Below are 27,273 nucleotides of genomic sequence, written 5' to 3'. Positions count from 1 at the left end.
TTTGCAATGAAGCAGATTTTCCACCACTAAAATAAAAAATGTCAATTCCATATTTCTGCCATTAGGAGGCGCTGCAGGGCTGCCACCAGCTGGCTCCTGTGTCTGAGTGATGTGGGAGATCCTGTACTGAGGGATACAAGAGGCAGTGATCCCAGAGATGGAGTCAGCAGGGAGGCAGCACTAGTACCTGGAGCTGCCGAGGAAGAAGCCAGCGATGCACAGCCTGCGCCTGCACATGGAAAACCCCCAGCACTGAAGGATTAAGTTATCCAGGCAGCGACATCTTCCCTGTGCAACTCCACATCACCAGTGCCTTCCACTAATACCGAGACCCCCGGACTATATAGGTGAGATACATCATGTATACACTATATACCTCTAATACCGAGACCCCGGATTATAGAGATCATGTATACACTATATACCTCTAATACCGAGACCCCGGATTATAGAGATCATGTATACACTATATACCTCTAATACCGAGACCCCCAGATTACACAGATCATGTATACACTATATACCTCTAATACCGAGACCCCGGACTATACTAATCATGTATATACTATATACCTCTAATACCGAGACCCCGGATTATAGAGATCATGTATACACTATATACCTCTAATACCGAGACCCCCAGATTACACAGATCATGTATACACTATATACCTCTAATACCGAGACCCCGGACTATACTAATCATGTATATACTATATACCTCTAATACCGAGACCCCGGATTATACAGATCATGTATACACTATATACCTCTAATACCGAGACCCCGGATTATAGAGATCATGTATACACTATATACCTCTAATACCGAGACCCCCAGATTACACAGATCATGTATACACTATATACCTCTAATACCGAGACCCCGGACTATACTAATCATGTATATACTATATACCTCTAATACCGAGACCCCGGATTATACAGATCATGTATATACTATATACCCCTAATACCGAGACCCCCAGATTACACAGATCATGTATACACTATATACCTCTAATACCGAGACCCCGGACTATACTAATCATGTATATACTATATACCTCTAATACCGAGACCCCGGATTATACAGATCATGTATATACTATATACCCCTAATACCGAGACCCCGGATTATACAGATCATGTATATACTATATACCACTAATACCGAGACCCCGGATTATACAGATCATGTATATACTATATACCACTAATACCGAGACCCCGGATTATACAGATCATGTATATACTATATACCACTAATACCGAGACCCCGGATTATACAGATCATGTATATACTATATACCACTAATACCGAGACCCCGGATTATACAGATCATGTATATACTATATACCACTAATACCGAGACCCCGGATTATACAGATCATGTATATACTATATACAGGGCCGGACTGGCCATAGGGCAGTTCTGGCAAATGCCAGAAGGGCCGGTGGCAGTAGTGGGCCGCTCGAATGTGCCGCTGTCGGCACACTCCCCACGCTGTCGCAGCACACTCCTGGTCCCGCATTCAACTATACCGGCGTCATAGACGCCGGTACAGTTGAATGCAATGATGGAGGAGAGAGCGTCCACTGACGCCCCCTCTCCCATCATTCCCCGCTCTGCCTGCCGCTGACACTGCGGGTGCGCGATGACGTCATATCATCGCGCACCTGCTGTGTGACCGGGCGGGCAGACTGCGACTGCTGAGACCGGAGCAGCGCGGGGCACGAGGAGAGAGGTGAGTAGTGTGTTTGTTTTTTTTTTATCAATGAGTGATGACTGGATTGTGGAGCTATTGGGGGGGCTGCCTGCCTGCATTACTTTCTATGGGGGCTGCCTGCCTGCATTACTTTCTATGGGGGCTGTCTGCCTGCATTACTTTGTATGGGGGCTGCCTGCCTGCATTACTTTCTATGGGGGCTGCCTGCCTGCATTACATTCTATGGGGGCTGCCTGCCTGCATTACATTCTATGGGGGCTGCCTGCCTGCATTACTTTCTATGGGGGCTGCCTGCCTGCATTACATTCTATGGGGGCTGCCTGCCTGCATTACTTTCTATGGGGGCTGCCTGCCTGCATTACTTTCTATGGGGGCTGCCTGCCTGCATTACTTTCTATGGGGGCTGCCTGCCTGCATTACTTTCTATGGGGGCTGCCTGCCTGCATTACATTCTATGGGGGCTGCCTGCCTGCATTACATTCTATGGGGGCTGCCTGCCTGCATTACTTTCTATGGGGGCTGCCTGCCTGCATTACTTTCTATGGGGGCTGCCTGCCTGCATTACATTCTATGGGGGCTGCCTGCCTGCATTACATTCTATGGGGGCTGCCTGCCTGCATTACATTCTATGGGGGCTGCCTGCCTGCATTACATTCTATGGGGGCTGCCTGCCTGCATTACATTCTATGGGGGCTGCCTGCCTGCATTACATTCTATGGGGGCTGCCTGCCTGCATTACTTTCTATGGGGGCTGCCTGCCTGCATTACTTTCTATGGGGGCTGCCTGCCTGCATTACTTTCTATGGGGGCTGCCTGCCTGCATTACTTTCTATGGGGGCTGCCTGCCTGCATTACATTCTATGGGGGCTGCCTGCCTGCATTACATTCTATGGGGGCTGCCTGCCTGCATTACTTTCTATGGGGGCTGCCTGCCTGCATTACTTTCTATGGGGGCTGCCTGCCTGCATTACTTTCTATGGGGGCTGCCTGCCTGCATTACATTCTATGGGGGCTGCCTGCCTGCATTACATTCTATGGGGGCTGCCTGCCTGCATTACATTCTATGGGGGCTGCCTGCCTGCATTACATTCTATGGGGGCTGCCTGCCTGCATTACATTCTATGGGGGCTGCCTGCCTGCATTACATTCTATGGGGGCTGCCTGCCTGCATTACTTTCTATGGGGGCTGCCTGCCTGCATTACATTCTATGGGGGGCTGCCTGCCTGCATTACATTCTATGGGGGGCTGCCTGCCTGCATTACATTCTATGGGGGCTGCCTGCCTGCATTACATTCTATGTTGGCTGCCTGCCTGCATTACATTCTATGGGGGCTGCCTGCCTGCATTACATTCTATGGGGGGCTGCCTGCCTGCATTACATTCTATGGGGGGCTGCCTGCCTGCATTACATTCTATGGGGGGCTGCCTGCCTGCATTACATTCTATGGGGGCTGCCTGCCTGCATTACATTCTATGGGGGCTGCCTGCCTGCATTACATTCTATGGGGGCTGCCTGCCTGCATTACAATCTATGGGGGGCTGCCTGCCTGCATTACATTCTATGGGGGCTGCCTGCCTGCATTACAATCTATGGGGGGCTGCCTGCCTGCATTACATTCTATGGGGGCTGCCTGCCTGCATTACATTCTATGGGGGCTGTGCTGCATTATATCGTATGGTATCTGCCTGCATTACATTCTATGGGGCCTGGCTGCATTACATTCCATGGGCCTGTGCTGCATTATATTCTATGGGGCTGGCTGCATTCCATTCTATGGGCCTGTGCTGCATTATATTCTATGGGGCTGGCTGCATTACATTATATGGTGGCTGTGCTGCATTATATTGTATGGGGCTGTGCTGCATTATATTCTATGGGGCTGTGCTGCATTATATTCTATGGGGCTGTGCTGCATTACATTCTATGGGGCTGTGCTGCATTTAATTCTATGGGGCTGGCTGCATTACATTCTATGGTGGCTGTGCTGCATTACATTCTATGGGGCTGGCTGCATTACATTCTATGGGGGCTGTGCTGCATTACATTCTATGGGGACTGTGCTGCATTAAATTCTATGGGGCTGTTCTGTATTACATTCTATGGGGCTGGCTGCATTACATTCTATGGGGGCTGTGCTGTATTACATTCTATGGGGGCTGTGCTGTATTACATTCTATGGGGGCTGTGCTGTATTACATTCTATGGGGGCTGTGCTGTATTACATTCTATGGGGGCTGTGCTGTATTACATTCTATGGGGCTGTGCTGTATTATAGTCTATGGGGGCTGTGCTGTATTATAGTCTATGGGGACTGAGCTGTAATGCTGGATACAGCTGTAATTATATGTTATATAGTCGTGTTACGCTCCCCTCACTTCTTGTAGCCTACAAGTGTACAAAGATATTATACAGTCACCATGCGACAAGTGGGCCTGTGTGACTTCAAATGCCAGGGCTGAATTTTAGTCCCAGTCCGGCCCTGACTATATACCACTAATACCGAGACCCCGGATTATAGAGATCATGTATATACTATATACCACTAATACCGAGACCCCGGACTATACCGATCATGTATTCACTATATACCACTAATACTGAGACCCCGGACTATACAGCTCATGTATACACTATATACCTCTAATACCGAGACCCCGGACTATACAGCTCATGTATAAACTGTATGCCACTAATACCGAGACCCCCGGACTATATAGGTGAGATACATCATGTATACACTATATACCTCTAATACCGAGACCCCGGATTATACAGATCATGTATACACTATATACCTCTAATACCGAGACCCCGGACTATACAGATCATGTATACACTATATACCTCTAATACCGAGACCCCGGACTATACCGATCATGTATATACTATATACCACTAATACCGAGACCCCGGATTATACAGATCATGTGTACACTATATACCTCTAATACCGAGACCCCGGATTATACAGATCATGTATATACTATATACCTCTAATACCGAGACCCCGGACAATACAGATCAGGTATAAACTGTATGCCACTAATACCGAGACCCCCAGACGATACAGGTGAGATACATCATGTATACACTATATACCACTAATACCGAGACCCCGGATTATACAGATCATGTATACCCTATATACCTCTAATACCGAGACCCCAGACTATACAGGTGAGATACATCATGTATATACTATATACCACTAATACGGAGACCCCGGACTATACAGATCATGTATGCATCATATACCACTAGTACCGAGACCCCAGATTATACAGATCATGTCTGCACCGTTTACCACTAGTACCGAGACCCCGGAATATACAGATCATGTATATACTGTATACCACTAATACCGAGACCCCGGAATATACAGATCATGTATATACTGTATACCACTAATACCGAGACCCCGGATTATACAGATCATGTATATACTATATACCACTAATTCCGAGACCCCGGATTATACAGCTCATGTATACACTGTATACCACTAGTACCCAGACCCCGGATTATACAGCTCATGTATATACTGTATACCACTAATACCGAGACCCCGGATTATACAGATCATGTATATACTGTATACCTCTAATACCGAGACCCCAGATTATACAGGTGAGATACATCATGTATATACTATATACCACTAATACGGAGACCCCGGACTATACAGATCATGTATGCATCATATACCACTAGTACCGAGACCCCAGATTATACAGATCATGTCTGCACCGTTTACCACTAGTACCGAGACCCCGGAATATACAGATCATGTATATACTGTATACCACTAATACTGAGACCCCGGAATATACAGATCATGTATATACTGTATACCACTAATACCGAGACCCCGGATTATACAGATCATGTATATACTATATACCACTAATTCCGAGACCCCGGATTATACAGCTCATGTATACACTGTATACCACTAGTACCCAGACCCCGGATTATACAGCTCATGTATATACTGTATACCACTAATACCGAGACCCCGGATTATACAGATCATGTATATACTATATACCACTAATACCGAGACCCCGGATTATACAGCTCATGTATACACTGTATACCACTAGTACCCAGACCCCGGATTATACAGCTCATGTATATACTGTATACCACTAATACCAAGACCCCGGACTATACAGATCATATATACCCTCTTTGTCTACAGTAGGGTAAGAAGCAGCACCAGTGCAATAGGGTATAGTCCAATTCATCAGATATGGTGTCGGCAGCCAGATCACAACCAAGGAAATAAGGCAGTACTGCAAAATAATGTAAAAATCTAGTGGTTTATTCAATTTATGCACAGTAATGTTTTAGTCTCCGGCAGTGGGAAGGTCCTAGTGCCAAGAGCTCAAACAATGCTTTTATATTTTTGCAGATAGTTTTTGGATTGGAGCTTCATGTCCTGATTTCTATCTATTCTCTATCCTACAATATCTATCTATCTATCTATCTATCTATCTATCTATCTATCTATCTATCTATCTATCTATCTATCTATCTATCTATCCTCTATCCTACAATATCTATCTATCTATCTATCTATCTATCTATCTATCTATCTATCTATCTATCTATCTATCTATCTATCTATCTATCCTCTATCCTACAATATCTATCTATCTATCTATCTATCTATCTATCTATCTATCTATCTATCTATCTATCTATCTATCTATCTATCTATCTATCTATCTATATATCTATCTATCCTACAATATCTATCTATCTATCTATCTATCTATCTATCCTACAATATCTATCTATCTATCTATCTATCTATCTATCTATCTATCTATCTATCTATCTATCTATCTATCCTACAATATCTATCTATCTATCTATCTATCTATCTATCTATCTATCTATCTATCTATCTATCTGTCTATTCTCTATTCTACAATATCTATCTATCTATCTATCTATCTATCTATCTATCTATCTATCTATCTATCTATCTATCCTCTATTCTACATCTATCTATCTATCTATCTATCTATCTATCTATCTATCTATCTATCTATCTATCTATCTATCTATCTATCTATCTATCCTATCCATCATCTATCTATCTATCTATCATCTATCTCTCTCTCTATATATATCTATCTCTTATCTCTCTATCCTGTATACTGAATACTTTGTGGATATAATGCATATACTTGTGTTCTTGGATAGATTCCCATGGTCAGTGATGGAGGTCCCCTTTACAAGAACTGTATCTGGGGCTGCTCTTATAGTTCCTTGTAAAGCCTGTATTATTTCCCAGTTATTGTGATCTATAAAGTGTATTTTCTTCTGTGCAAGCGAAGGACCCTGCCCTTAGGATCACAGTGGTCCCCTAACCTCTCGGACCCCTGAGCAGCGGCACCAGTGCATGTGGTGTGACATGGCCCCTGGCACCAGTCCCATGATGGCTGTGTCCTTGGCACATGTGCTGCACCCGCTCGTACTATAATGATTGCCACCAGGAGAATAGTGAGGACATCACAGGTCCTCCCCAATGTTCCCTCCTGCCGCATCTCATCACCGCCCTGGAATCCGGAGTCTCATGCTACCGGGATATGAATAGCTCAGGTGACTTTATGGAGTTCACATCTGTATAACTCCCATCGGCCAGACTGGCTCTACCTGTCAGGGGATCTAGTCTTTTCTGCTTCAGACCAGACCCGGCCAGGTGTATAGACAAGAACATTCAGTTCAGAGCGGCAGGATCTTTATGAGAGCAGAGGGTGAGATAGAGGTCCTGCTCACAGTCAGCATCCAGATCCCTCCAGGTGAGGACTGTCTATCGGCTTGGTGGCCGCACATATCCCCCTCCTCTGTACCCTAATAATGAAGGTCTGAGGGGCGCTACATGATTGCATGTTACAGAATTGGTGATTTATTACATATTTTCTGTAGGTTTATTCTTTATGTATCTTATGCACTTATTTAGCCTAGTTTTTTATGTTGCAATTTTGCCTGTGCGGGATGAGGTTTAGGAAGCTGAGATATGTGCTGCTATTCGGCAAGGCTTCCACATTGGTGGCCCCTTGTCTTCATGGTCAGCAAAATCGATTGTCAATTTATTCTGTAGTTTCATTTGTCAATGATTTCCATTGTGAGGACTGTCATACAGCTCCGCAAACCTCAGCTTACAGGACCCTTGTTTACGAATACTGGGGGTTTCTACAGCAAGTTGCTTTATTATGTGGTGCAAGGAATTAATGTGCAACTAGTGAATGGATGGATAAAATAGATATATACCGGTAGATAGATATGAGATAGATAATAAATAGATACATGGAAGTATAGATAGATAAATAATAGATAGATAGTAGATAGATAGATAAATAATAAATAGATACATGGAAGTATAGATAGATAATAGGATAGCTAGATAATAGATATAATAGATGATAGATAGATAGATAAATAATAGATAGATAGATAATAGATAGATAGATAGATAGATAGATAGATGCTAGACAGATAACAGATAGATGATAGATAGATAGATAGATAGATAGATAGATAGATAGATTATAGATAATAGATAGATATAGATAGATTATAGATAGCTAATAGATAGATTGAAAGATAGATAGATAGATAGATAGATAGATAGATAGATAGATAGATAGATAGATAGATAGATAGATAGATGATAGCAGGTATATCAGACTTAAATCCTAAACCAGGCATAGACCGGAGCTCCTGACTTCTAGGACTGAGCCTCGTGCGTCTGCTTTCTTCAGATTGGATTGAATGATTTTCTGATCTTATTAGATAGAATTGTACTTTTTTTCACCTTTTTATTGGGAATCTATACAAACCTTTGCACAATACAGATTGTTCTACCATTTTATTTTACTATCGTCTCGCCCTTTACATCATATTATCCGGCATCTCCTTCCATAATTCACAATGCGGAACGTTCCTCGGACACATGGAACTATCTAACTTCAGATCTGCTTACAATTAGATGGTTGTTTGTATCGAGCAAGAATATAGGACAATAATGTTCTACGTGAAAAGTCCTAAACGCTGGAAGTTTGTAATGATTCAGCCTCTTTTTACCTGCAGTCCTATGTAAGATAACATCCCTCTATTATTTATTGACCCACTGGTACATTTTGCTCTGCTTCATCGGTCATCATTGCTGCCAGACTTGATGATTGAAAGGGATCTATGTGTGTCTAAGTGGGCACTTATACAAGTGAAACTAAGATCTGCCAGGTCTCATATAGTAGGAGTCCTGCCTGCCAAGAAGGGTTCTCTCTGCACGGCTCTGCACTGTATTGAAGTATCTTGTGTCTTGCATGTTCCAGATTCATCATGTCTAACGGTCCTAAGAAGAAACTTACCCATAAGCTGAAGAAGACCCTACCTGTGACAGGTCCCCAAGCTCCAACTTTGTATGAGTTGATGCAATGGTACTGCCTGACCACCAACACTCACGGCTGCCGGAGGATAGTGGTGTCCAAGGGTCGCCTACGGAGATGGATCTGGATTGTCCTCACCCTGATAGCGGTGGCTTTGATTTTTTGGCAGTGCTCCTTATTGCTTATGTCCTATTACACCGTGAGTGTGTCCATCACTGCGAACTTCCAGAAATTGACATTTCCAGCCGTCACCATCTGCAACATGAACCCATACAAGTAAGAAAATTGGGGTCACCTTCACTGTAGGGGTGGGTAGATTTTAAAGAGTAGCTAAACTTTTCTTTTTTATCATTTAATTATCTTCCGGGGTTTGGAAAGTAATGAATATTTATAATATACATCATCACCTTATTCTTCTTTCCTCTCTCCAAACACTATGTTGTTTCATTGCTCACTTCATGGTCCTTTAGAAGCTTCTTTTAACTGCTGCTCAGAAAAAAATCTGTCCACTATATTCCAATTAACAGAGTAAAGGAATGACTCTGTTTCATCATCTCTTCTGCTCCTAGCCAAATCTTTGATGAGCAGCGGTTAAAAGCAGCTTCTAAAGGAGAAATGGACACAAAACAAGGTAATAAAATGTTACAAAAAGGTATACCTTTGCAATGTCTTTAGAATAATTAAATAAAAAATAGTTTCTACTAGTAGTGATAATCTTGAAAATTTAGTGGCGACCATTGTTGACCTAATGGCCCAATCAGTGGCATACATAGGACTGAGGACCCCATGCAAAAAAAGCCTTCAGGGTTTGTTGCAAGGGACCCGTGACCACTACATGGTTTGCTTCTGTGATAAGTGGACCCTTTGTTGCACCCTTACAATAGTCCAGGAAGCTAAGATATGAGGAGCTGTTTGATGGAGCCCTCGGTGTAAAGCTGATTTGGCTGTCACTCTGTCTAAGACATAAAAATGGCATTTTCCAGAGAAAACATTCTTTAACGATGAACATACTTCTTTGAAAACCTTAAAGGGGTCTACCGTTTATTCTTCTAATTTTTTACCCAGAACCGAGAGTGACTACAAGAGGCATTTCTCACTCTGGAGGACATGGTGTGTGTGTGTATTATACAAACAATCCATAGATCCTAAGTAGAAATCTGTAGTACTGCATTTCCCCTGCGGGAGCGCTGCAGTAGAGGATAACACTTGCTAATAGTTTTTTAGCTGATTACAGTTAATCACTTGTGGGGTCTCCGCAGTATGACACCTTGTGATTAGCTTCTTTTCAGGAAATCTTTCTAAAAAGAAGGGAACATTCAATTTGGACAACCCTTTTAAGTGTTTAAGTGACTACTTTTGGCTCAAGACACTATATATATATACAAGCGCTATCCTATTTATTATGTTATACATAATTGTTATATGCTTACTTATAGCAAGCAGTCATTTTATGCAGAGGGTGCAGTTTTATATGTAGGGCGGTGCGAGCTGTCACCCATGATAATACACTATTTATCCTGTACGTGGATTTGGGGATTTTTCAGATCATCTGGAACATAAATTCACATTAATTAATTCTGTATTCTCTGTACTGCCGGGCTTACAATAGTGACCGAAACAGAAGGAGGTGATTTCGGCTGAGAAAGGTCACAAGGATGTGAGCGTGGGCAGGACCCCAAACTCCAGCAAAGTCCTGAGTGTCTGCGCCCCCCCAACTGCTCCCACCATAGTGGGATTATCAGGAGTTCTTATAGGGTTAATTTATTTATGTCCCTATAAAAGCACAAACTTTACAATTTAGTTATTAATATAAATCCTCACTGCACTCAAGGACAGAAGGATTTGTGACTCTATAGTTTTGCTGTCTGGTTTGCTGGATCTGACCAGCTTTAATCCCCCTGTGCTCCCACATTTCCCACCAGCAGTGCAAGCATGCCAAGCTGTCAATCATCATGCAGCATGCCAAGCTGTCAATCATAATGCAAGCATGCCAAGCTGTCAATCATCATGCAAGCATGCCAAGCTGTCAGTTGTCATGCAAGCATGCCCAGGCTGTCAATCATCATACAAGCATGCCAAGCTGTCAATCATCATGCAAGCATGCCAAGCTGTCAATCATCATGCAGCATGCCCAGGCTGTCAATCATCATACAAGCATGCCAAGCTGTCAATCATCATGCAAGCATGCCAAGCTGTCAATCATCATGCAAGCATGCCCAGGCTGTCAATCATCATACAAGCATGCCAAACTGTCAATCATCATGCAGGCATGCCAAGCTATCGATCATTCAAGCATGCCAGGCTATCAATCATCATACAAGGATGCCAAACTGTCAATCATCATGCAAGCATGCCAAGCTATCAATCATCATGCAAGCATGCCAAGCTATCAATCATCATGCAAGCATGCCAAGCTATCAATCATCATGCAAGCATGCCAAGCTATCAATCATCATGCAAGCATGCCAAGCTATCAATCATCAGATTGATCTTAAGAAACTCATTAGGATTTGTGCACATGTTTACTATTTGCAGCATATTTTTTTGCTGCAAAAGTCATAGTCTTTTTCCAACATTTTCTTGCATTTTTTGCTGGCAGTTTTAATGAGTTTTTAATTTTGTTTTTTTCCCTTTCATTTGAATGGGTGAAATATGTAGCAAAAGTGCTGAAAGATATGACACACTGCAGATCTGAAAAAACATGATGAAGGTTCAAATTTCTAAGGAAGAATGAATCAGCATGTGCATTGGGATGTCAGAAATTTCATTCACTTTTCTGGGACTGTAAAACTTCTTGGCAAAAATCCAATGTGTGAATGAGCGCTTACTGTCATGTTTTTGCTCCCCTTTTTTTATGGAGCCCTTGTAGAGAGCCCAGTTTGCCCACTACTACATTTGGAGGGTGAACTTGTCCTGGCCATTTTCTCCTTAGTACTAAGTAGCCACCGGATTAGGGGAACCTTGCCACTATGCACGGCCATCTATAGATTTGGAGTCAGGTGGAACTATGGTGGATGCAGAGGTTGCAGTCGGGACTAGGATGATCCTAAAGGTCTCCTTGACCTATATGGTGATGAATCTATGATAATTGGTGGATTTCTTGTAGATTTTGGCATTGGGGGCTTCGAGTTCTGCCACTGTCCAGCTTCCTTTCTTCTTTGTGAAATATGTGAAATATATGTTTATCCTTTCCACACAATGTAACACATTCTTCAACCAGACACTTAAGAAATACAAGTGAGCAGGTTTTATGGTATGTTACATAAACATGTGCACATAGAAGGCCAGCACTCGTAGGCGGAAGACAACCAATCAGCCATGTCTGCACCCTGGATGCCAACCTGGTGCGAAACGAGCGTAGTGGGTAGATGCAAATTGGGAATCGCCTTTAAGAGGTGCGTCTTAGACCTTTGGGCACTGCTAGATATATTTTGACCCCAATTATTAATATCAGATGTCAGACTAAACCATAGATATATTCGCACCCCAAATCCCTTATATTGGTATTTTTTTCTGTGCTCTCTATTTTTCTTGCAACTGAATTAAAACAAAATTAAAGGGGTTATCTCAAATTCTTAAATGGTTAAAACTGCAAAGTTTTTATTAAAAAAAATTGCAATTTTACCTTTTGTTAAATCTTGTCTCTGCTCTCAAAATCGAAGGGATTTTTAATTCTATAGTTTACTGCTTGTTGCCTAGGTTACCCGCCACCGTTGAAGTTTGATTAGCAGATTACCTAGGTAAGGAGTGGTGCAAGCGGCGATTTAAAACCGTCCGGATGTCACAGTTCGGACTTGCAGTGCAGCCATGCCGCTGGTCTAAACTGACATTTTTCAGGAGCGCACCGCCACCATCCAGGATGTCGGGAGGAAGAGGAGCAGTGCGCTCTTAAAGAATGATCATGAGCAAACTCCTTTAATCATCAGGGCTAAAAAAATGTGACTACTCGTGGTAAAATCATTTAATTTGACACGTCATCAGCACAGTGAGAGGAGGAGAGAGGGCATGGTCACTCTCACTATGAGAAAGCTGTAAAGAAATGTTTAGTGACCCTGTGACAGTAAAATTAGTCCTTGATGCGCTAATATGGCTGAGAGGAAGTAAAAAGCTACTTTCTGTTTCAGGAAATGAAGGCTGGAGGAGTCAGCTGAGTTTACAAGGCTGCAGACAGTGACTACCTTCTTGGCTGGTCTCATGTTTGGCTTCTGATGCACTTGGACAATTTTTATAGTATAAATATAGAGGGGAAAAAAAGAAAAAAATAATCTGCTTTAAATAAATAATTGTTATCTAGTGCAGCGATTATGACTTCGGAGTATAATTGTTCGCTTGTGAAAGCAATGAATCATCACCATATTGTGATCTCACATGGTATCCAGACACGTTTACTGATCGCACTTCTCCAGAAGCAACTTCAGCAATTACAGAGACATCACATACATGTTAGAGACCTGCCCGGAAACTGGAATTAGCACCATAGTAATTGAAAGTGGGTAAAGCATCAATGTCAACAAGGACATACATAATATGCAGATTAAGAATATAGCTGCTCTGGGACTCATGAGAGCAGGGGACTTCATTCTAGACTCCCATCGACATCAGGGAAGAGTCTCAAGCAGCAGAATAGTGAGTGCAGCTCCGGAGTGTAAAACAGGATGTAACTCAGGATCAGTAATGTAATGTATGTACACAGTGACTGCACCAGCAGAATAGTGAGTGCAGCTCTGGGGTATAATACAGGATGTAACTCAGGATCAGTAATGTAATGTATGTACACAGTGACTGCACCAGCAGAATAGTGAGTGCAGCTCTGGAGTTTAATACAGGATGTAACTCAGGATCAATAATGTAATGTATGTACACAGTGACTGCACCAGCAGAATAGTGAGTACAGCTCTGGAGTATAATACAGGAGGTAACTCAGGATCAGTAATGTAATGTATGTACACAGTGACTGCACCAGCAGAATAGTGAGCGCAGCTCTGGAGTATAATACAGGAGGTAACTCAGGATCAGTAATGCAATGTATGTACACAGTGACTGCACCAGCAGAATAGTGAGCGCAGCTCTGGAGTATAATACAGGATGTAACGCAGGATCAGTAATGTAATGTATGTACACAATGACTGCACCAGCAGAATAGTGAGTGCAGCTCTGGGGTATAATACAGGAGGTAACTCAGCATCAGTAATGTAATGTATGTACACAGTGATTGCACCATCAGAATAGTGATTGCAGCTCTGGATAAATGTAATATCATTACTGCACACATACTGGACATTACATGACTGCTAGTGGCTCTATGTTTTGCTCCCAGCCGAGCACACATAAGAGTTTGCAGTTCATCATCTGTTGTTGCCGTCTGTTCCTTGCTGACATGCTAGAAACACATCAGATTATTGTAAGTGCTGTATGTAATCCGCAGCTATAGAGGAGAAGAAGTAATGCATTGTTCATGTTTCTATGGCCTCGGGCTATTGTATGACATAATACCCTGGAACAACTTCTTCTGTCCTTTAACCTATGAGGAGTTTTACCCAATGATCATATGAAGTTAAAGACATAAATCCTATACAATGATTTTTTTTTTTTGTAATTTTAACCTTAGAGGAATCTTAAAGGGGATCTCTGTGAAATCTAGAACTTGCAATGTAGAGATGAAAAACGGCATGTGTGCAAAGTGTGGTCCATTACATAGAGAAACTAAAGCAATTGTGATTGGGGTTGATTGTGACTTGTAGGATCGCTACTTCCAACAGGGGGCACTATAGAGTTCAAGTCTCTTTTTCTCTGAAGAGGCAATTTGCATAGTAAACAATTGTGGTTTCTGTATTTGCTGGTTCTGAAGACCTGGAAGGGATCATGAGTCTGTATGACACGGTTCAGGTCGCCATCAGTCAGCACGTTAGATGATGGCATGTCGTGAACGGATCAATATATGTTGCGTTCACCACTGTCCTGTTAAGTGATGCAAACAACAACATCCCCAGGCAGCGCAAAATCCAGTGCTTGTGTGACAGATCTGAAAACTGGCGCATGCGCAGAGTGTCCGGCAATCAATATTCGTTTGCGGATGCGCCAGTTCCGGAGGTTAATTTAAGATCAGCAAATGCATGCCATTGCCAACACTTTTTGCACGTGTCAGTTGTCAGGTCTGTGACAAAGAGAAGGACGTATCATGTCCGGGTCAATTAATGCCAAGTCCGCCACTCGACTATAATTTGACATGAATGGTGCAACAGCATCTTCCACGGGCTACATCAAAGCCAGCACTTATGTGGGAGAGCTGAAACTGGCGCATGTGCAATGTGTTTACCGAGAAATCAATTTTAAGTCTGCGCATGCGCCAGGATTAGGACATGTGTACTAACACTTTGCCTAGATGATGATTTTCAGCTCTTCGTCAATCAACAAACCAGAAAAGGACATATCGTGTCAAGGTCAATTAACGACAAGTCCAGCACTGGCCTGTAGATTGACATGAATGGTGCAGACAGTGTAATCCAAAGGAAACACCAAATCAAGTACTTGCGTTTGAGAGCTGAAAACTGGCGAATGTGTTTGAAGATAAAGCAATTTTTGGTCTGCACATGCGCCAATGACGATAAGTTCAAGATTAGGACTTGCATACTAGTACTTTGTCTAGATGATGGCTTTCAGCAGACCAGAGAAGGATATGTTGTGTTCAGGTCAATTAATGTCAAGTCTGTCACTGGCCAGTTGATTTATATACCAAAAAATACCGCACACTCAGACTTGATGTGATGCAAAAGTGTTCAACAAATTTATTGTCATAACAAAAAATGTTGCCATAGGATAATAAGAGCAATACGTGGCCAGTTGATTGACATGAATGTTGCAATCCATGGGCTCCACCAAATCAAGCACTGTTCATGCACAATGTGTTTGCAGAGAAATCAATTCTTGGTCTGTGCATGCGCCAATCCCAATAGGTTCTTGATAAGGACATGCATACCAACACTCTGCCTAGATGATAATTTCCAGCTGTCTGTCATTCAATGGACCAATAGTGGTCCACATGTAGATTAATAAGGACACTTGGATGATCCAGACACTTTAGCATTTATTTGTTTATGGCTCCGGACTGGTTTTTTTTTTGTAAGGTATCAGGTAATGGATATAACTTACACAACAGTAGATTGAAGAATCTTGCGGTTGACAGGTCGTGCTCGGAGCTGTAGTTTCACAACATCTGGAGAACATTGCCGAAGGCTGATTGCACTAGAGTTGAATGCAATATCTGTCTTATTTTGCAGGTATAGTACAATCAAACCTTATGTGGCCGGTTTGGAAGCGGACACCATCAAAGCGCTCAAGGACATCTATGGATATTCAGAACCTACAAGTCGCCGGCGTAGAGATGTAGAAACACAACAAGAAGTCCCTGAAGAGGAGAATAGTTATCTCAAAAAGATTCAGTTGTTTGAAGTGAAAAGTGTAAATGGCAACGAGATCGAAGCCGAGGAGATTCCCACACGGAAAAGGAGCAGAATGGCCGCCAGAATGGTGGAAAGGAACACGGACATTGCTACTGATAACATTGTGGGCTACAAGTTGGTAAGTAACCCAGACCCTCTTGGCTTCTTCTTAGGCTACAGTATATGCACACAAGAGTTTTTCAAGTTTTTGGACTAGAAACTGAGGTTTGTGTTTAGAGAAGGATCTGGAGAAGTTCCTACTTCTTAAAAAAAACTCTATACATACCCTCACGCTATCTAAGACCAGTTTCAAACACATGAAATTTGTGGCCTGAAGATGGACTTGTATAAGTCTACGAGGCTGTTCAGTTCGCTTGCAGTGACCCATATCCAGCCTGTACTCCAACCTTGAATGACATATTAATGACACCTGCCTAAGGCTGTGTGCACATTGAGCTTTTTAAGCGTCTTTTGGAGCAAATTCCTTTCCATTATTCTCCTCAAAAACACTTCCATTTCATTTCTACCCATTTTGATGTCAATATGAGGAGGGGTTCTTTTACTTTCTTTTTTACTGTTTTTGGAGTGGAAACTCTTTCAAAACTCCTCAAAAGCGTTGAGCTTCTGATCTGAAAACTGAGTAAAAAGACTTTGAGCACACATAGCCTTTGGAAGCTCTACAATAAAATTTTGCCCTGTGCACTTATTGTGTATTCCTGAGTGACTGCGGCGTGGTGTATATTTTCCGTTATCCTTGTCTGTGCTAACTGTGGGTATTGGTGTATAATCTTTTCACTCGGTGGCGGGCGGTGGTTTCAGCCTAGGGTTGAAACAGGAGACAGGGTGAGGTTCGAGGCCTAGACATGCACACCATCAGTGTAAACTCTAGGTAGAGGGTCAGTCAGGATTTCCCTAGTCTGAGAGAAATTGCAGGGGCCCGGGTTATTTGCTCTTGCCCACCTAGTCTTCCCGTGACAGCTCTAGACCTCTGTCATTGCTTACCCGGATTTGTAACTGCTGATATTGGGGACTTCTAATAAGAAGAGTCATCAGTAGTAAAGTCTCCTAACCTAATTAAGGCCATACCGAAATCCTTACAGTACTACGTTAACTTTTTGCCAATTTTCATTTTCCTTTGGTACAATGGTAGGTGTTAAGCATACAAATCGGAAAAATATGAACCAGCAAGGGGTGCTAAAAATGTGAACTGACAATTCAAAGTTTTTGAATGAAATTGATCACCTAGAATAATTGATAACATAGATATAGGTAATAAATAAAGTTAATGAGATCGAGGTTCTCAGAGGCAATGGTTTCACCTTACTCTAGTCTTGACAAGTTTTCTTCAAATTTTCGGTTCTTGGTTTCCGATATATTGTTATCTGACATTTTCACCTTTTTTTCTAACAGTGCGACCCCAACAACAGCACCGACTGCACCATATTTACTTTTAGTTCTGCCATCAGCGCCATCCAGGAGTGGTACCGGCTACACTATATGAACATCCTGGCGACAATACCCATGGACAAGAAGATTAAGATGAGTTACTCCGCCAATGAGCTACTGATCAACTGCTTTTTTGATGGCAAACCATGTGACGCACGGTTAGTTCTGGTTTATCATACTGTTATAGTACAGTCCTAACTTCCTTAGGGCATGTGGGCTGTCTCCAGCTTGATCACATTATTTCCTTGTCTTCTACTCCATGTATGCAAAGAACCCAAAGATTCTAAGTTGGAAATAGTGGAATGTCCTTTATTAACCTTAATATTTGATGCTGGTTCCTCCAGAGGGAGAGATGCTCCTTGTATAGCCATTCTCCAATCTGATTGATCTGACAGTTTGAGAAAGCTTCAGCCCATTAATGATGGCTTTTAGCCCCTTTAGGATGATATGGACCATCTACATAGTGTAGAGCATCCGTGATGAAAGGAAAAACAATCTTTTTTGCCGTCTGCCCAGACATTAATCACTCACCAGCTCAGCGTTAAGATATTTCATATAACAACATTATGTAAATTTTCTGATAATTCCATGTATTGTCATGTAGACAATGCCGGATGATTTCTCTGTAGGCATGAGCCAATTAATCTAACCTTACTCGTGATAGTTGATGGACGGACAGAAGTGAAGGCATCTTTGAAATGTCAATATGTTATATAATGAGTATACGGCGATAGCGGACATCTCCTGGTGTCCATAAAGGTCTAAAGTTATGTTCTGTTCACACAAAGTTATTCCAGGCATTGAAAAGCTACAAGCTTCAGGAAAATCTCCTTCTTGGGTGGAGTTTTTGGAGGAGTTTTTCTTTTTCCAAACAGTTTTTTCTCCTTGAGCATTGCTTTACAGGCTTTTGATTGGACAGTGACTAATGTGGAAAGCTTTCTACTAGACATTTTTTAAAACCTCATTAACAAAAACTTAAAAAATGCTAAAAAAAACTCCTCATATGTGCCACAAAGTGGATCTGTCTTTAAAAATTAACAGATTTTTCAAGCATTTTTGAGTAGGATTTTGGAACGATACCGATCCAATTATCTCCCTGTGAACATAGCTTAACTCTAAGGTTGGAGAACGTTTTTCCATACTGGCAATGCTAATATAAGGGGTAACTCTAATGTATAGTAAAGGGGCATCTAAGTTCAAGAATGAAGCATGTGAGAGGGTGATCGCACCAGGAATGCACACTACTAGGATTAAAACTCAAAAAATTACAAAAATTAAAGGACTTGTCTTGTTTGGAAAACCCATTTCCATGTACCCTACACGAAAATAGAGGGGGTCCTCCTTTCAGGATCAATGGCGACAGTCTAGAGGTCCTGTGCTGCATTACACACTCCCATACCATTGAGTTGAATAGCCATGGTGTGATGCTTCATTTTACCTGTGGTGGCGCTGCAGGAAAATTGAACACTTATTGCGTCATTTACAAAAAAAATTACAGCGTATCGCCTGAGGTTCTAGTAGAGGAACATTCTGTGATCAGCTTATTGTAAAAGCACCCTTCTAACATGGAGGGATTTCCAAAGTGGATGAGACCTCTAACTTTCCTTGATAGTCAAATGATATCCAATGTCTTAAAATACATTAGCCTTATTGCAAGATGTGGGTCTCTGCTTTGTTTACATGGAAGGCGTCCATATACTTTCAATAGCTGTCATTTCAATGACAGTGTTCCTCCTCACCCCTCCATACACATGTATGCTCAGGGTGACCGAGCATGCATGTATTTTCAAAAGGTTGAGGGGAGAAAGCTTTTGCCAGACTCTTCTGATGGCGTCATAACTCTTCTTTAGTATTGAAATTCAACATGTCTGTTCCTTCTTTCCTCCAACTGTTGGGGAAGAGTCAGGAGGCCCCCATACAGATCAGATACGGTTTGGTCAATATATGTTCAATGTCTCCATAAGACCATATTCTTTCCCATTGCAGGAACTTCACCCTATTCCACCATTCTCTATATGGCAACTGCTACACCTTCAATGATGCCAAGCAGGAGCCGTTGTTGGAGTCCTCCATGGGTGGTGCTGAGGCTGGTAAGATGTCTTTAGTTGATGCATATGTTTTCTACCTTACAGTCATGGCCAAAAGATTTGAGACTGACAACATTTTGTTTTTTGACAAAGCATTCTTGCCTAATGTGTCTGAAAGACTGAAAAACAGATGCAGGAAAGTTTTTTTTAAATCAAAGTGTATGCCGATCTCCAAACTTTTGGCCTGGACTGTATCTACAATTTGTTATATATTTGTATATAATAACATTTTTGGCACTCTGTGTCCTTAGGGCTGAAGTTGATCATCTACATTGATGAAGAGGAGTACAACCCATTCTTGGTCACCGCAGCCGGTGCTAAGATATTAGTGCATGATCAAAACGACTTTCCATTTATCGAAGAATCGGGGACGGAACTCGAGACGGCGATGGAAACTTCTATTGGGATGCAACTCGTAAGTGATGAAAGAATGATAGAGTGTTTTTTGTCATCATGGAATTCAAGAAAGGAGTTATGGTAGTGAAATGGAGGAGAATAACCAAATGCCCAAATAGCACGTCCTCTGCCACACTTGCCAACAGTCCCAAATTTGCCATAATATCTCAGACAAATTTAGTATTGTCTCAGACAAAAAGGGAAAGGTTTTCACAAACTCTGCTCACAGGTGGTTAGTTCTGAGTGGGTCGATTCACAGGACCCAGTCTGTCGGCCACGTCAGTAATTTGTGGCCATTGGATGAGAGCCCCGAGAACCTCCTCTTCCCTGTCGTCATCTCTGGCTCTTGTAATAAGCCGGCCTGGTGCGATGTCGTCACCCCAGACGGCTAATCAAGAAGAGGAGCCACGGATTCTGTCAGGTACGGGATGGTTCACGGGGCTCTCATCAAGTGGCCACAAATTGCTGATGTGGCCAATGGACCAGTGAATAAATTTGCACCAACTCTAGCTGGAGGTTTTCTTGGCTAGGGTGGGGATAAAACGTCCTGAAATTGCCATCATCAATGTTGGTAACAATGCTGTTACTTATGCCCACATCACAGAAAGTTACCCGGCCTGCCCTCAGCGACATTGGTTGGGGGGTTGACATAGAGGAAAGATATTGAAATATTCCAAGGTTACTGGTCACAGGTTGGGCATAAGAGATATTTTCCCCCTGGGAATTCCTTTTCCCAAGATATTCCCTTTTTGAAGGGGTTGTCTCACCCCACTTGTTGTGGTCTCCTCAACCTCATGATGCAGCAACTTCCGTTCTCTCTACGGGAAGTAAACAACTAAACAGATATGACCAGTGTCTAATTCTAAGCCCTGACATTACTGTCTGTATCTCCATGTTCTTCCTCCCTAATGGTAGATTGAAGGCAATGCACACCCAATGTCATTCACCCCTCATACCCCTGAGGGGAAATAACTTTAAATTTAGCATAAATTACGGATGAGTCCGGTCAGTGATGTGAGTCCGGTCTGTCAGGAAGTTCTGGATTATATAGGCAAGAAGATTAGAAATAATTTCGAGAAAATATCGATGAGTAATTAATGAGTGTAATGTGATATTTTATTGTTATCCCAGACAAATTCTTCAAAGTTATCCAGTCCATACAGTGACTGCACCATCGATGGAAGCGATGTCCCTGTTGACAACTTGTACGACAAGAAGTATACCTTCCAGGTAAAATATGGATGGATAGCTAGACATAATTTATATATCTGTATTCAATATACATCACTGTCTGTGTCCAAGATTTAACTTTGCCTTTGTTCATCCTTTTTGCAGATCTGCCTGTATTCGTGTTTTCAAAAAGAGATGGTGAAGACCTGCGGATGTGCCTACTATGACCAGCCACTGCCCGAGGGAGCAAAATACTGCAATTATGATGAATTCCCAAGTTGGAGTAAGTTCCACTTTTAACATTTAATGTATTTTTTTTTTTATTATTTCTGACATCTCTCTGAGACGCTGGGTATGCGTCTACCAGTTAGTTCTGTCTTTCTATACAGTAAACCAGGAGGCTCACGATGACGCAAGCTAAAGTTCTGACACTGTTAGAAACTGAATATATATAATTTTAGTTTTTTGTAAATCATTATTCTCTTTTTCTAAAACCGACTGATTTATTGATCATTTATTTATCTTTGTATTCTTATCGTGTTTTTCCAGTTTATTGTTATTTCAAACTGCATAAACAGTTTGTCCAGGAAGATCTGGGATGTCAGAATACTTGTCGAGAGTCATGCAGGTGAGATTAAAGGAAAAGTTTGCCGTGTTTCAGTTCTATCTATTTCATCACAGTGACATTTCTGACTGCCATTCCCATAGAAGTGGCTAACAAGCTTTCATAAGTTTCTGTTTTTTTTAAAGGAAAACTTTAGGAAAAAACTGGTGCACTATGTTATAAATATATTGGAACCTAAGGGGCGGAACATGGAACAGAGATTCACCAATGAGAGACTCCTTGTGTCATGCTCCACCCCTCAGGATCTCATTGAGGCACAACACAGTGTTTTAATTGTTTTCACAGGGAACCTTTAATCAGTCATAAGTTTAAATTGGTATCAGGAACTACATTTTGACTCTGAGGTGCCTTAACTCTCAGCAATTATTGAGAACAATCGCAAGGCTCCATCTGACCTTGCCAGTTTGCTTCTTGATCCCTTTCACCTCCCCCAGTACTTCTCTAGTTACTGTTCCTCTTTTGTTCTTCTAAAGCCATATTTTGTGTGGGACTTTTGTAAATTGTGTGTTATATGTGATACAAGCAGCACATATATTTTTCTTTTCTTTTCAGTTTTAAAGAATGGACATTTACAAGAAGTGTGGCTAAGTGGCCCTCATTAAGTTCTGAGGTAAGACGATCGTGGCTCCTTGAGAATCAATGATATTCCTCTGAGAGCTAAATGTACTGTAGATACTCACCATTATTTTACCTTAAAAGACTGGTCAACTCTCCTAAAATATTTGTTTTAGTAAATACTTTTGCATTCCTCATGAAATATCATTTTTGGAACATCTTCTATTACAGCTCCATAATACAGTCAGCTATAAAATAAGTAGGGAAGTCAGGATTTACATAATTGGTTCTTTGTCTATAAATAAGTAATAGTAGTCTTAATGTAGACAAATCACCCTTACAATTCTCACTACTTTATTATTTTTGTCTTTTCCATCAGGAGTGGACACTGCGAGTTCTGTCCTGGGAACTTGGGAAAAAAATAAATAAAAACCTGACTAAGTAAGTAGTTCCAGGTACCTGACAAACCGGAAAATGCAAAAAGTTCAATAGATCATCTCTTTTTTTTGGAGTGCCCAACCTGAAAAAACTTAGTTTCCCCTGCAGTGGTGCTGTAGAGAAATTGAACATTTGCTGTCACATTGTTGGATTCATATATAATAACTGTTCTAATGCTGTGGTTGCAATAATTACTCATTAAATTGCCCAGAGATAAAATTATTGAATTTTATAATCCATCTTTATTCAGAAGGCTAGAAAAAAAAACTATTGACATAAACAGTGAAGTACCTAATATATGTATGTGATAGAAATAGATATGTGTAACCTTCTTACTTTTCATTTGGCACATTAATTCCCAATGATCAGCTACGATCTCTGTTAATATCTAGATATAAGCATTCAATTTTACTACAGCACCACCCCTGGAAAATGAAGTATTACACATTGGACATTCAAATCAATAGGCTGTAGGACAAAGCTGGTCCTCCAGAGTGATTCCCTAAACCCAGAATTCCCATTTGTAGTTATATAAAATAGATTACAATAGAGCAAAAATATTTGCAGGACCCTAGCCCAAAGGCCACATCGGTAATCCACGGCCTCCAAAACGTAGCTTTGCAAAATTCCTTCTACCTGTCAGCATGCCTGGCACCTCCTCTGATTAATAGGCTGATCTAATTACTTGGGCCAAGATCCTGCAAAAGTTTTTGCTCAACTATAGGACCAGTATTTAATAAGATTCAATTGATAGTTCTTGGCACTAAATGTTCACATACTAATCATTCCTCTTCTGTTCTTCCCATTCTAGGAACGATCTAGCAAATCTGGATGTTTTCTACCAAGACTTAAACCTCAGAACCATTGCTGAAAGTCCTGCCTCCAGCGTAAGTCTTCTCTGTTCTCTTACCCTTGGCCAAAGATGTAACCTGAAGCTTTTAGGCCTCAATGCAAAATCAATAACAGGTTCCTCGTGCACCTTGTGTCACTCTTAATAGTTGAGTATTCTCAAGTGGTAGAGAAACTTTTGGGCCTCTTAGACACCAATTGTTTCTTCTGTTACTTTGGAAATATGACATATAACTAGCAATCGCAAGATCCTCAGTTTTAAAAGGGAATGTACTAACTGTCCTTCCTTTTCATGTATAGATTCCAAATCTTCTTGCAAACTTTGGAGGTCAACTGGGCCTTTGGATGAGTTGCTCTATGGTCTGCGTGCTTGAGATCGTAGAGATATTCTTCATTGACTCTTTTTGGGTGGTCTTGCGTCAGAAGGGCCAGAAGTTAGTGAAATGGTGGAAAAAACGCAACGAAGAAGAAGACATGGAAGAGCAACCTGACACGATGGTTGGCCGTGACAATCCTTGCCTATCGGATGAAGATCCGCCAACATTTAACACTGCTCTACAGCTACCTCATGCGGACCACTGCCAAGTGCCAAGAACACCGCCTCCCTTGTACAAATCTCTACACATACAGTCTGATTTCACAGAGCATCCCACAGACTTAGGCGATGAAATAGAAATACAATTGTGAAGCCAATGTCCTTGTAGACTCATCCAGACTTTTGTTGAGAAGCCATAGTTCAAAAGAGAAAAATAAAGAAAAAACTCTCAAAAAGTTGATTGTTTTGGAAACCAAGCCAGTGACATTGAACGCCTTCAAAGACTCCAGACCTGTTTAAATCAATTCCCAGTAGCTAAAGTTTTATATATGGTGCTAGATTGGTATTTACTATGTTCTCTTAGAAGGTCTTCTATCCCTTCACAATGTGCCAGCACTGTGTTGACGGGAAAGTCAACGTTTGTTACTGTAGCTTGGTCAACTGACCACATGTTCTCAAATGATTGTACATTACTATGATTTTCTTTGCACATCTTGGTCCTCGGAAGTGATTCCAGTCAATAATCATTGACTGTAAGGTATAAAGTAAGCTATTACTAAATCCTGCCTTGGCCAACTGGAGCCAATATCAAAATTTTGAAAATAGTTGTAGCATTGTAAATTGTAAAAAAATGATATGTATGGTATATATATATATATTTAAAAACCTCTATGGTAGACATTATTATTGGACATGTTAGAATTTTTTAAGCATTGTCTATGTTGTAAATTGAAGCGTTTTCTATTATAGCTTCACTTACATCCTGACAAAAGCTTTTTTTCCAAAAAAGATCATTTGAAAAAACTCTGTATGGATCAGCCGTGTTGCTAGTGCGGAGAATCAAGGTCTTAGGAACGGCATTTACGATCTTCCAATTTGATTGAATCTGTGTTTTCCCAGTGTGACATGGCGGCCCGATGCTTTTTGTACAGTCCAAGATCATCCTCGGTATGGATGGTGGAAAAAAACTGAAAGTTTACTGCCAATTTGAGAAGGAAAATCATGTTGATTTCATGAATGTATGAAGTTTCTCCAGGCTTCAAATGGGAATCCAAAGTCAACGCCTCCTCGCCTGGTTTTCATGTTGATCCACCTACCTGTAGAATTGACTAAAACATGTTATATCAATGAAGAAAAAAAAAAACTTGTGTTTTTTTTTTACAATCAATTACTATGAAATGGTAACTGAAGATCACCTTACACCTCTTTCACTTTTTTCTATCTACCTGCTAGAGTTTCAAATAATCCTGACAACTTTTAGCGACTGCCGAATAATTATTGTTTTATATTTTACGGTTGTCGATATTCTATAGGACAATTGTGCTGTGCACATAATGCTGCTATGTACTAAAATTATTGGCCTGTTCTATGGCCGCAGAAGAAGGGGTCAATCAATATGTTCTGTAATTATGTATTTACCTTTCAGGGTAATGAAAAATGAATGTACTCCACGTTTCAATCAATGCGTGGTTCAACTTGGGCATGAGAGTTTATGTACGCACAGAGTTACGGTAGAGCTCACATACATGTATGGGGTCTATATGTTTATGATGCTGTATTTAACATGGATTGATGTGAATATTTTTTTAAATAAAATATTGTGAAGAAACACGAGTGCTTTATTAAGAATTAACCATTTCGGAAATTGGATAAATGGAAAACCGTCTTGATTGAGTTTTGTGGAAACATGGTAGCTAATGGCAAATTAACTGAATGTGTCCTGTGTTAATGATGTCTAAGCTTTTGGCATTGAGCCCGGTTAAGGACCAAATTTGAGTCCCTCAAAACATTGCAAGTTGACCACCAAAGACAAAGGCTTTGGGTACATCAAGGTCATCATCAAAATATGACCAGTTGGGGTTATCATCAGACAGGAAGCGACTGATATAAAACAATAGAGGAGAGTTTCACCTTATATTACTCACTTTCAATCCTAAGGGAATCTCAGTTGGTCACATTTTGATGATGTCCTCACATCGAATGTATTTGATGGTCAACTTACCACCACCTCTTGAAGGCATTTAATGTGGTCCGTAACTCTGACTCCAGCACATCATGTTCAGCCAAAGCAATGGCTATCCATTTTCTTTTGCCAATATATGAAAAATAAAAAAAAGATTCCACGTTTTTAGGCGACAAATTACCTTTGTAAGTTGCTTCCACAGTGCCATTTTTGCTTTCTAGCTATGGAAGCTTGGCCACATCACTCGGACTCGAAATGCAAACGCACAAGTGTTTAATTTTAACTCCATGCTACGAGATGGACATCAATGACTACTGCCTTCATGTAACTAAAGCAAAATATTGGGCATAGAAGGTACAAAATAAAAAACAACAGATGGCTATCTCTCACTATGAGAAGTCAAAATGTAAAGCATTCAATGTCAATCATCAGGGTGGTTTCTATTAAAATGGTATTTTCGTCATAGGCATGTGTGCCATATCTACCTATCTCAAGAAAGAAGGAGCCCTGACCTTTGTCCCACCAACCAAGGTTGCTACTTGTGGGAAGTTAATGGAGAGGCTTCTACACATCTTCATGGTCGTCTCTTCCCATTTCTATGGCAGTTATGGAAGCAGCCATACAAGTACCTATTA

General features: G+C 41.3%; 1 protein-coding gene across 2 annotated transcripts; it reads left to right on the top strand.

The window, feature by feature from the left end:
* The first annotated feature begins 113 nt into the window (after positions 1 to 113).
* SCNN1G (sodium channel epithelial 1 subunit gamma) lies at positions 114 to 26,278 on the top strand. 2 transcript variants are annotated; one of them, XM_077274732.1, is made up of 13 exons: positions 114 to 347; positions 9,082 to 9,411; positions 16,413 to 16,713; positions 17,985 to 18,178; positions 20,007 to 20,110; positions 20,359 to 20,522; positions 21,635 to 21,733; positions 21,839 to 21,956; positions 22,223 to 22,301; positions 22,851 to 22,908; positions 23,233 to 23,294; positions 24,103 to 24,178; positions 24,441 to 26,278. In XM_077274732.1, the coding sequence occupies exons 2-13, from the start codon at positions 9,089 to 9,091 to the stop codon at positions 24,825 to 24,827; spliced, it is 1,965 nt and encodes a 654-aa protein (XP_077130847.1). In that variant the 5' UTR covers positions 114 to 347; positions 9,082 to 9,088; the 3' UTR covers positions 24,828 to 26,278. The 2 variants fall into 2 exon arrangements, with proteins under 2 accessions (XP_077130847.1, XP_077130846.1); XM_077274731.1 differs by lacking the exon at positions 114 to 347 and adding an exon at positions 7,320 to 7,545.
* The last annotated feature ends 995 nt before the right edge of the window (positions 26,279 to 27,273 follow it).

Source organism: Ranitomeya variabilis, chromosome 7, assembly GCF_051348905.1.
Source record: "Ranitomeya variabilis isolate aRanVar5 chromosome 7, aRanVar5.hap1, whole genome shotgun sequence".
Classification (NCBI taxonomy): domain Eukaryota; kingdom Metazoa; phylum Chordata; class Amphibia; order Anura; family Dendrobatidae; genus Ranitomeya; species Ranitomeya variabilis.
The sequence above is the reverse complement of the archived record's forward strand: the minus strand, read 5'-3'. Positions and strand labels throughout refer to the sequence as shown.